The following is a 12,721-nucleotide window of genomic DNA, read 5'->3' on the forward strand; positions in this document are numbered from 1 at the left end:
TGCTTTTATAAAAACAAAAAAGAAAAAGAGAGAGTCATACGAGTTGTAATAACCTACTTACTCTAGCTATTAAATAACTTTAATGCCAAAGACCTAAATAAAACAAAGAAGCAAGCAACACAAAAGACTTCGAAATGCTATGAAATAGGGGTGTTCACGGTCCGGTTTTCGCGGTTTTTAGGGCAAACCGCGAACCAAACCATTAGTAACGGTTTTTATTTTCGTAAACTGAAACCAAACCGTTAAACTCTTAAACCGAACAGAACCAAACCGTTAGTAACGGTTTGGTTTCACGGTTTAAACATGTTGGAATTTTATACAAAATGTCCAAAATTTTGTTTGATATATCATAGTAATGCTCTCAATAACTAACAGATTTTTACAATCTTAAACACCAACTTTGAGTTTTCATTTAAAAATTAGACAGGCCAAGGTTTGTGTATTTCGTATTTGGGCTGAGCCCATTTATTTACTTATTGTGCGTATATAGTAATGTATATATCTACTAAAACAGTTTTTATATAAATATGTCTAGCAACACACATCTATATTATTTAAAAATTAAATATAATTAATTATACGGTTCGGTCCGGTTTCATACGGTTGGTCCTCTGTACAAACCGTAAACCAAACCGTTCGGCACGGTTTAAAACTTTTCAAACCAACGATCAAAAGATAAGAAAGAAAACCAACCGTGAAACCAAACCGATGACCGGTTTGGACGGTTTCATGCTTTCGAACCGAACCGTGAACACCCCTGCTATGAAGAAGATAAGAACAAGCAATCGATAATGGTTTAGTGTTTGATTACTTAATCACTTCATCCCTTAATCGCATTGTGACCCATTTCTTTCAAATTTATTTTTGGTTTTCATTTGGCCCATCAGAAGTCCATTAAGCCCAATTTATTTGAGTGCTTTGCATCATATTTTTATTTATTAACTAAATTGTAGATTACATCGAAACAAAACAAACAGTCAACAAGCTACGCTGCTACAATCTACGCCAACAACAACAACAATAACAACAACGCTACATGAATAAACCCTCGTGCACAATTTATTTTGACTGCTTTGGGCCTTTCGCCAATCAGAAGTCCATTAATCGAATGTGTGTCAGTGTGTGAAAAGTATTAACCCTCGTATCTCATAAATAAACCCATGCACAAAGAACATAAACTAAATTGCATTTTGTTAAACTACAACAAGTTAAATAATAAATAATCGTGAGCGAATAAATACGACGCTCATATAGAACGAAGTGTTTTTACGAACCCTGACGATTGCTATATAGAACAATGATCACAAGGACGGCCGAGAACATTCTAGTACATATGCACAAGTACACACACATATACATACATACATCATCTTTTTTATTAATTATTAATAACTTTTCTGTAATAATAATTACGTTATATAACATAGTCTTCCAAACATCACCGTGTTTTTTCTTCCTTCGCTTGTACATAAAACTCCTATGTGTAGATCCAAAACCTATTATGTACATACATACATAAATATACACCCACATGCATACATACACACACATACACAAACACAAGCATGCATGCATGCATACATACATACATACATATCTACATATACAAACATACACACACGTACACATACAAATAATAATAATAATAAGTAATAATATAATTATATTAATAGTATAGTTATTATAGTAATAATTATATATCTACATGTATTAATTATCATTTTGCTTTTCAAGTTTTCAATGCATTTTCAAAAAATAAAAATAAAAAAAATCCTACGCAATTATGACGAAAATGTTAAAAAACTTACAAAAAGATCCATATTTTTTATATAAGATTAAATATAAAATCAAAACCTACATAGTAAAAATAAAAATCAATTAGAATTACGTGGAAATATTTCCTACGCATTTCCAACGAAATATATTATTTATTTATTTTGTTTTTTTTTGTTACGCATTTCTCACGAAAATGTTAATAAAGGCGTGCAACTATCTTTTTGTTGGAATTGTGTTGGAATATTTGCTACGCATTTCTTACACAATTACTTTTTGTTGCTAACTTGTTACAATTGTGTTGCAAATTTATGGTTCTCTTTTTTCATGGGAATTTCGTTGGAAATGTGTAGGAAATAGCACTCGTAAGAAATGCGTTGGAAATTTTCGTAGGAACATTACACTTTTCTAGTAGTGTCATATAGAACAATGATCACAAGGACGGCCGAGCACATTCTAGTCTCATGTGAAATGGTGACTTGGTGTGGTAAATTCTTAGTAAGTGGTGTAAAATTCCCTCTCTTCACTTTTCAATTAGTGGTATCATGTCTCTTCATTGCCATATACAACTTGGGCTACTTAAAAACAAGACGGTTCATGTGGTTGTTATTTCAACGTATTTGGAAGGCCTGTAACAAGACGGTTTTTGAGAACAAAAAAACCTTCTCTTACTAGCATTACTATTGAGGAGGTCATGTTAATTCTCATAGATTATATGGAGTTTGGATTGATGGGTGAAATGTAAAGATGGTCTTTGGGGTGTGATTGACTAATTGTGTACCTCATTTGTCATTTAAAAATAATGGTGATCAATGACGGATCTAAAAGAAAAATTCATGGATATCTGAAAATGTCTTTAAGATGCAGGGGAATCCTAATGTTTGCTCGGAATTCGGTTACATAAATCGAAGTTATACAAAAAATATTTTGTACCCCCGGGTTTACTTCTTGTGTCTGCCCTCTGGCGGTAATATTTTATAACTTGATGAATTAGTTAATAATATTTTCAAATTAGTTTCCTACATATATTCTCACTATGGTCAACCTTATAACATGAAAGAGTGTAATTCAAAAAGTACAAATGTACGATATTATGTACTACATCTTTTAATGTTTTGACTTTTGTTATAATTATCCATACATGACGGGATCAACCTTACGAAATTAGAAAAATAATAAATAACAAATTAAATTAACTTATATGATATTTCTGATTAGCTAGTTGTTATGAATAGAAGGATTTTCTAACAGGAAAAACTGTTAGAATATCACTTTCTTAATATGATATTAAGTGTCATATGTTTATATAACTTTTTAAAAATAGCCAATTATTGGCTAAACTTTCTCACAAATATGGCTAATTTCACAAAATATCAAAAACTACCAAGGTATGTCTAGCTACCGTGCAAAATTATATTTACTAAGCTTTTGTACGAAAATTTTATTTTTTTTAACGACAAACTAACCTACTCCTAAATAGTTCTATCAACTAAATATACTAACATATTGTAGAATTTGATCCATCAACCTTTAAGAGAGCAGATGCCTTACAAGACACAATATCAACCTTTAGATATTTTTAGTTAAAAGGTACCAAAAGTTGATCGTCCAAGGACGGTGGTGTTGGTGGTGGTGGTGATGGTGTGCGAAGGTGATCCCATGCCATAAAAAGAGTAAACTGATTAAGTACTTTCAGTTAAAAAAGGTATTCGGAGATACGAAACCAGATATATTATTTATTGTAGAAGTTGTATATTTTTCACATTTTGTAATATTGTAAGTAATTAAAAGACTTAAGTTTATAAATCTCTTAGGTCTTGAGGCACATCCTTCACACCAAAATATAAATTTAGGAACTAAGTAGTTAACAACATTTTGGAAGTTATTAAAAAGGTCAACCATTTAAAACTTATGTTGTGGGATATTGTACTATTGTAGAGTTGAGAGAGAATATTTGTGATCTAATTAAATAAAATATTTATAAAATGGAATGAATTAATGGCTTGATGTAACCAAGTAACCATCTATAAATAGTGTATTGGCCAAACTTCTATAATCACAATTGAAGTGAGTTTCTCTCATATTGACTTTTTTGTTTACATTTAAAGTCAACCTTTCAATGGAGCTTCATCCTACTTCTGTTCTTCTCATTCTTTCTTGCTTCATGGTTGCTTCTTATGCTCATAATGTCCACCTCTCTACTCTTAACCAATCCCTCATTGTCTCCGATTCCGCTACACCAGGCCAAGGTTAGCCATGTTCAAATAATATTTTTAACATACATATACTCGAAAATTAGTAATTTGTATATATCAAAAGTCAAAACTGATTAATGATTTCTACGTATTAAAATTTGGGCTTTAATTAGGTGATTTTTAATGATTATTTTTCAGTCGATTTTAATCCTCAGCTTTGTAGACCATTTAAAAGTTGGTTTTCCTAGTCTCTCTATTCTATTAAATATGGGATGTTATGTCAGACTTATGTTAAAGTCTAGATTTTAATTTATCACTCCTCCCTCCTATTAAAATAGTGATTTTCTTTAATTTGCTATATAGTTTGATTACACCACAAGTTCTATTTTTTAATTTATTATAAAACGTCTTTAACAAATAAATGATATGTTATTTAAAAAAAAATACTTTTACAAAACATTTATTCAACATGAATAATACAAATGTTACTAGCATGATCTATACATATTTGAAATGTAACCACTATAACATGTAACAATTCTTTTTTGTAGTGTTGAAGGCAGGTGTTGATACACTTACAATCACATGGGCATACAACACTAACCTAACAGTTTCAGATGCCAACTACACCACTATTGAAGCCAAGCTATGCTATGCACCTTTGAGCCAAACAGGCCGAGACGATCGAAAAACAGATGACAACCTCGATTTTGACAAGACATGCCCATTCGACATCACAAATGGAACATACAAACGCGCAAACAACACATTTATATGGACCATTCCAAAAGACACTCCGTCGGCTACATATTTTGTTAGGGTGTTTGTCATAAATGCTAAGAACCATGAGATCGCGTATGGTCAGACCACGAATGACCAAAAGACCACCAACTTGTTTCAAGTTGATGGGGTCGTTAGCGAACAAAAGGGGTCAGGAGCGTGGTCGGTGATTGGTAATTCTTTCGGATATCGCTATGCATGGCTTCTTATGCTAGTCATAATATTGTGAATTGGTTAAACTATTGTGATATGTTGTCACAAAGGAGTGAAGTTTGATTTATCATGTTAATAATGTGTGTATCGAAAATGTTTTTGATAACTGTCACGATTGTTTTAAGGAGTTGTTCAATTGTACATGTATTTATTGTGTGTTAATCTCCACCTTTGTTTAATGTTGTTTTGACAATAAAAAAGAATCAATGTTTCTATAAATTTTTTAATTATATTAGTCATATATATTGAAAATATAATTTTATAAAGTGAAAAATCATTGAGCTGAACCAATATTCAAAATTAAATCATCTGATATAGAAGGGTAATATAATTGATTTTTTTTATAGATTTCAAAGTTTTACTGAAGTTACTTGCATTTTTTTTTCTTTCTTCATTTCAATATTATTCAAGTTTTGTGATTTTCTTTTTATAAGTACAACATTTTCTTTCTTTCTTTCTGTAAATTAAGTGAACTAAATGAAAAGTATGTGAACCATGTTGCTATTTATTAATTACTTTATTCAAGTTCAACTTCAAATAGAATATAATTATGTAAAAAATATTCATTAAATATTAACCAATTTTATGATTATTCTATTTAAGTAACCCTGAAAAATAAGCACTAAATAATAACTAATGTTCAAATATCTTTTATTGAAGTCACTTGATTTTTAAAACATAACACTTATTAAAATGTTGTCCTCATAATTTGGATTAATATTTTAGGGTGTGTGACTTTGTTAAACAATATTAAAAACTTATTATTCCATGATTTTATCTCTATTTCTATCTAGAAAAGTTCTTATTGATTTAAACTTATTTTAGTTACTTTATGAAATAAAAATTTATGGTTGGTGTTATTAGATGCTAATATATTACAATTTACAAATAAACAAAATAAAAACTTAGACTAAATAATAGTTTAACTTAAATAGGCCATTTTTATTAAAATAGTTTAGTAATACTCACTATGATGATATTTATAGTTATAAATTACAGTTCTATTATTTAATATAGACATTGTTTAGCATTATCCCGTTACATTTGTAATTGTCAGCATACGTGAACAACAAATCTAATCTAATCTAAATGTAAGACCATTTATAATGTGAATGTTATGGTGGCATTTTGGTGTCAAAATACCACCTAACAGGTATTATGGGTGACGCTTTGGTGCGCAACTTTATGTACATAATGTTGTGACGGCTCACACTTTGAGGGTTTTGAGAGAGAGGTTTAATTGGGGGAATATTTTCCTATCATGCCAATTTTTTTGCAAAATGCTCAAAAGTTCATTAAGCGTCACATGACGTAAAATACCCCGGTGTGTTTAATTTTGACTATGCATGGTCTAAGTATACTAATAAAAGAATAATGGTTATAAATGATATTATTTTTCGGATGTTTATAATTAGTTAGTTATTTAAACCGCCAAAGTTCGGTTTTAAATTTATTGTTATTATATTTTTTGAACGATATAATTTAGCTATTTACTTAGTAACTTAAACTCCAAGCTATTCTACTTATAAATCTATTAAATTAGCTATTTACTTAACCTCCAAGCTATTAATTCTACTTATAAATCTATTCAAATCATAATTTTGTTAATCATCTATGGCTTCTTCTTATTCATACGGTGTTGTAAACCGAAGTGCAAGGACTTTCACAATCGTGAATGCCGAATCTTGCTATCATCGCGTCGATAGAATAATCGACATCAAGCCACCCCCTCCTGGTGAAATCCGTCAAAAAGTGGAGATCTTTGATTACTATGAAGGCATTAAAACCGAGTTGTATGAAGACGGTCCCCCCTAACAAGACTCTTTGGTTGATATTCTCTTCGGATAAGGAGTCGGTAGTGAGTTCACGATTCGTGTGCTATGATACGAGTGGTCAAGAGTTGGATTATGTTGAGACCGAAGCCCATCATCAAGAGGCTATGAGGATGGCAAGTTTTGTATTGTATTGTGACGGGTTATGTAATGGATTGAATGCGTTCGAAGATGTGGTGAAGAAAAGTGTGTGTGTTAGAAAGGAACAAGATGATGACGACGACGATGAAGAGGTTTGTGCAATTTGTCTGGACGAGTACAAAGAGGACTGTATGAGCGGAACATTGGCATGCAAGCATAGGTTTCATGAGGAATGTATCAAGAATTGGTTGAAAAGAAATAACCTAGGATGTCCAATTTGTAGGGATGATGTTTTTCAGTTTAGTTAATAGTATGTATTACATGTTACAATTGTTGAACTTACAAAGGTTTTTGTATAAACTTGTATCATCTGTATATTTTCTTTTATTTTACAGAAAACAATTAAACCTATGCAACTATCATATCTTGAATGTGAGTAATGTTCCCTTTCATATTAATAGCATTCGATTTTTTTAATTGTTGAAATATGAATTCATTGGCAATATTAATTTTACATCTTATAAAGCTAAGTTTTATTATATTGACACTGAAAGTCTTTGAAATAGAGTCACAGAAAGGATTTTATTTACTATGTACTTCTGGAAATAAGCTTTGCATATTGAATGTAAATGAATTAAAGAATTTTAATTAAAACTACGTAGTTTTAACTGATTTAGCGTGTAAGGTTAAACGTATAACACCATCGTATTCACGTTCCCCTCTCAACAAAACAAAGGCAATTTCGACATCCACAAAGGTATAAGATAAAACATTGTACCCAAGTCTTTTAAGTAAAGAGTGATTAATTAAGTTATTTAATGGGTTAAGAGTTAAGACCTTTAAGGCTTTAATGGTGTCTCCATTTTGGGCCTGGGCTTTACATTTATGCTCTCTATAGTTGAATACTTGAATGCACATGTTATATGAAGTTATAAACTAGAGATGGAAAAAAAATCGGTTTAGAATCCGACCTGGTACCAACCCAAAACTGGCCAAACAGTTTCAAGCCGACCCAACCCGGCGGTTCTTATATCGATTCGGACTTTGAATAACCAAACCGGTTTAAAAAGAAACCCGATTTAGGAAAAACCGTTTTTTTTTTGCCTTAAAACTTTTTTTACCACGTGTTGACTAAACCGGTTCTGTTTATAACACGAACCGTTTTTTCTTCTAAACCCATTTTGTACACCTCTAATATAAACGAGTCTCTAAACCTCATATTCATATGCACAAGAATCAAGACTTAATACTATAGTAGTAAATTACATTTATTTTTTCATTGTTTAATCTTGTCTTCTAGAATGACAAATACACAAACTAACCAAGGAAAAAATATCTGTTTATATAACATATAAATTAACAACATGACGTAGTACCCTGATTAAAATAACTTAGTTGATCAAATGTGTGTGATCGAGTGATAATTTATCTACTTACGTGAATATGTTAAGAACTCGTTTAGACGAAAAAAATTTATCATATTCATTTAGACAAAAATATCTGTCTATGTGACGTTTCTATATTTAATGCATACTAAAAAATTATGGATAGAAAAGGTGACGGGTATGGGATGCGTATTGGGTAATATTAGTTACCCGTTGTGTGTCGGGCATATCTACATACAAAGGGTTTTTTGTCTTTTCAAAAACCGGTTTTGGTTGATCAAAACCGGCTTGAGGCAAATTGGATTGAGGCATAAACTGGTTTTGGTGGAAAATATTTAAAACATATATGTTCGATCTGGGTCGGTTCAAACCTCGGGGTCCAATTTTGCATTTCGGGTAGGGTTTGAATCAGGCTGGCTCAAATCGGTTTTATAGGTAGCATCGGGTCGGTTATGAACCGGTTTGGATTTAGGTAGCACCGTGTCGGGTAATGAACCGATTTGAAAATCCAAACTGGTTTTTTTTAGCGCATAACACGTATACCCATTAATTTGTTAAAAAAATACCCATCGAGATTTTTAAGTATATTTCTTTTCATTTTTATTTTAATATACTTTTATGTTTTCAACTATAAATAATATCATCAAAATACATTTTAAAAAGAGAGTTTTATTTTATTAGATATGTAGTTAGTAGAATGAAGCATAGATTAAGGAAAAAATAAATTAAAATTAACATTTTTAGGTTATATGATTCGGGTAAATAATGTATATGATTTCGGGTAATCGGACTGAGTATAATATAATCCCATACTCGTGAAACACTTAATAGAGACGTTATTTGCTGCCTTTGTTTTCTAAACCAAATTGAGTCTTCATCAGTCTATAACCACCACCATACTTGATAGAATCTCACAAAGTTATTGGTAGTATCCGATAAATGTAGGATGTAAGCAACCCATAACAACCCGATATCATATGTAAGCGGTTACAAAATTCTATCAAGAACAAACAACTAATCATGACAACTGGATTTGATAAAACCGATTGTCATATATTGAAGTGCGATCCACCACTTATGTAAAATGGTCAGCTTATTCGTACCTTAATTAATAACGAATCATAAATATAAAAGTAAACCAACTTCACTCAAACCGCATGAGTTCTAAAAGCTAGAGAACCAAAACCATAATCATACGAAAACCATATACGTTACGTAGCCGGTTTTAATTTATTAGATTATAATTTTTTTTTTAAAAATCAATGCTATGCAGTATGCACCACTATGGATTCACATTCACCCAAGAGACCAAGTCATGGTGGTTATAATCAAACCAATGGATTGAATATGAGAAACCAAACTTACTTGTGGCTTAGTCAACCTTGGCTAGTGTACCTTTCCCAACAAGGAAAAGTCCATATATTTATGCAAAACTCGAATCCTTTAATTAGTCTTGGGCTCTTTCAATGCATTAGGAGACACCCCACAAAATTATACACAAATGTTATGAGTGTAAACTAAGTCAACTTATGTAACATTGCCACATCTCATCCCTTGAACATGATCAAGAGTTATTTATGCAAACTGTAGATTTTATATACATTTCAAATTCCAACAAGACAGATGGTTTATAGTTGACTTTCATTATTTTAGAATGTATAGAGAGATTAAACTAATACATGTATTACTTCATAAATATCTTAACTTGCATCATTGGGCTCTATATATACCTTACAAAGATTCTGAATCTTTATCAATATTCTCATCATCTAATCATCAATGGAGGTTCCTAGCTTCTTGGTTGTTTCTCTTCTGTTTTCGTGCTTTGTAGCGACTACCCGAGGGTCATACTTTTCGCAGCTTAAGAATACTCTTACGGTCACTGCCACACACCCTCAAGGCCAAGGTTTGAATATATCTCCGACTTTAACTTAACACAATCCAAGAATAATATGATCAACTCAAGAATATATTTTTATAAGTAAACTGCGGTTTTCGTCCATGTGGTTTGTCTAAATCTACGGTTTTAGTCCAATAGTTTCTAATTTGCGATTTTCGTCCCTGTAGTTTCATTTCATTTGCAATTAAACCCAAATTCATTAACCCCGTTAAGTCTGGCCGTTAAACCCATCAGTGTACTCTTTCTCCCCAAATAAAATCCCAATCCTAATTCGCATGCCCCCTCATGCGGGAGGGGGGGGGGGGAGGGGAGACAAAACTGTCCCTCACGTGAAAGGCACACTGATGGGTTTAACGACCAGACTTAACAGTATTAGTGAATTCGGGTTTAATTGCAAGTGAAATGAAACCACAGGGACGAAAATCGCAAATCTGAAACTATTGGACTAAAATCGTAGATTTGGACAAACCACATAGACGAAAACCGTAGTTAACTGCTTCACTCTATTTTTATTAATATGATTTCAATTGAGTTTTGCAGTTCTAAAGGCGGGAGATGATCAAATCACAGTGACATGGGGATTCAACCAGAGTTACCCATCTGGGACAGACTCGGACTACAAGACCGTAAAGGTCAAACTATGCTACGCACCGGTCAGTCAAAAGGACCGCAAATGGAGGAAAACTGAGGACCATTTGAAAAAGGACAGGACTTGCCAGCACAAGATTGTGGCTCGCCCGTACGCAGCTTCAAACAATACGGTTACGTATACTATTAAGAAAGATGTACCTACTGGAGTGTATTTTGTGAGGGTCTATGCATTTGATGCTCAGGATGTAGAGGTGGCATATGGTCAAACCACAGATGCTCACAAAACTACCAACTTGTTTGAGATCCAAGCGATCACGGGTCGCCACAAGTCGCTTGATATTGCGTCGGTCTGCTTTTCGGCTTTCTCCGTCGTCTCATTGGCTGGTTTCTTTTACATGGAGAAGAGGAAAGGAAAGGCTTCCAAATGAGGCTATTAACAGAAAAACAATATCTAATTTGTTTTTCACTTTTGGTGGTGGTGTTTGGGTGTGATGAAAAATAAAAGTTTGTTGTAATAGATATAGTAGTTGATCATGTTTTTTTTACCTTAAAGCATATTAAGGAACATGTTCTCTTTCTTGTTTTGAATGTTATTGTACAACACATGTGGATAAGAAAGTGGTTTGGGTTAATCTTTTCAAATTTGTTCATAATTTTAGTAAGGGTAAACTATGGTTTTCGTCCCTTTGGTTTGTCCAAATCTGTGATTTTAGTCCAATAGTTTCAAATTTGCGATTTTCGTCCGTGTGGTTTCATTTCACTTGCAATTAAATCCGAATCCACTAACCCCGTTAAGTCTTACCGTTAAATCCATCAGCATGCATCTCACATGAGGGGCAATTTTGTCTTTTTTTTCCTCAAATAAACCGCAACCTCTCTCGTGAGAGGGCTTGCGAAGTAGGTCTAGGGTTTGTTTGGGGAGAAAAATTACAAAATTGCCTCTCACGTGAGGTGCACGTTGATGGTTTAACAATTATACTTAACTGTGTTAGTGAGTTCGGGTTTAATTGCAAGTGAAATGAAACCACAGGGACGAAAATCGCAAATTTGAAATATTGGATTAAAACCGCAGATTTGGACAAACCGCAGAGATGAAAACCGCAGTTTACTCTTTTAGTAATTTGTGTATATTACATAAGTGAAATTGATTAATTAACTGCAAGATAAGCATTAGGTAGTGTGAATAGACTAATCTTTTTATGTATAACATCTACATCATGAACACCTCAAGAGTTGACAAAAATAAATAGTGTGACGTGCCTTAGCTTTGCAGGTGTAAACTGATAGTTGACAAAAAGATATAACAAATCTGCTAATTAAAAAATTAATTAGGGACCACAAATGAATATACTGTGATATTAATTAAAGCTTGGAATCTTGAGATAGGTATGCCTAGGCTTAATATACTAATCAACTTGAATAGCTTTTGGAATCATGTGTTTCATTCATTGTTAAAATGTATATGAAATCAATAATCAGATAAGACAGAAACATTTATGCAAAGAACGAGTGTTTTTTTCTTTGAAAACATAGTAGCAATTCTTCTCTAAATCAAACCAAATGAACCCCATATATAGAGATTAAAATATCACAACGATTTTGGTGAAACGTTTCAGCTCTTCGTGAAAATGCATGAGACTGGGTATAACTGTAGGCAGTTACATAAGTGAAAATTATCAGCGGAATATTCTGAACCAAGTTACTACTGACAGCCATTTGCCAGTGATGCATGATTTCAATTGATGATCACCAGTTCCTACTAACGACCATTTTCATGCAACTTTTAACCAGCCATTCAAATCTGTTGCCTTTCCAATGAAGCTTCTATAATTCAAATCCGACCATTTTCATCTCACCAACCAGTGCAACCCCTGCCAGGGTTGTTACTTGGACCCCATTGGGTCAGCCGTCAGGTGCTCGCTTGAAACCCCCATGGTCTAGGGGCTTCACCTTTGATTGAGTATGTACTTC

The 12,721-nt window shown here is 32.6% G+C and overlaps 2 protein-coding genes across 2 annotated transcripts; both read left to right on the forward strand.

The window, feature by feature from the left end:
* Window positions 1–3,851: 3,851 nt before the first annotated feature.
* On the forward strand, window positions 3,852–5,059 carry LOC143589756 (high-affinity nitrate transporter 3.1-like). Its single transcript, XM_077070432.1, has 2 exons — window positions 3,852–4,022; window positions 4,520–5,059. The coding sequence occupies exons 1-2, from the start codon at window positions 3,893–3,895 to the stop codon at window positions 4,975–4,977; spliced, it is 588 nt and encodes a 195-aa protein (XP_076926547.1). The 5' UTR covers window positions 3,852–3,892; the 3' UTR covers window positions 4,978–5,059.
* Window positions 5,060–9,610: 4,551 nt separating this feature from the next.
* Window positions 9,611–11,389, forward strand: LOC143589743 (high-affinity nitrate transporter 3.1-like). The gene is made up of 2 exons (XM_077070422.1): window positions 9,611–10,165; window positions 10,700–11,389. The coding sequence occupies exons 1-2, from the start codon at window positions 10,039–10,041 to the stop codon at window positions 11,176–11,178; spliced, it is 606 nt and encodes a 201-aa protein (XP_076926537.1). The 5' UTR covers window positions 9,611–10,038; the 3' UTR covers window positions 11,179–11,389.
* Window positions 11,390–12,721: the final 1,332 nt, after the last annotated feature.

This window comes from Bidens hawaiensis, unplaced genomic scaffold, assembly GCF_021521415.1.
Source record: "Bidens hawaiensis isolate Kalapana, Puna unplaced genomic scaffold, B.hawaiensis_p1.1 tig00037791_1, whole genome shotgun sequence".
In the NCBI taxonomy this organism is placed as follows: Eukaryota; Viridiplantae; Streptophyta; class Magnoliopsida; order Asterales; family Asteraceae; genus Bidens; species Bidens hawaiensis.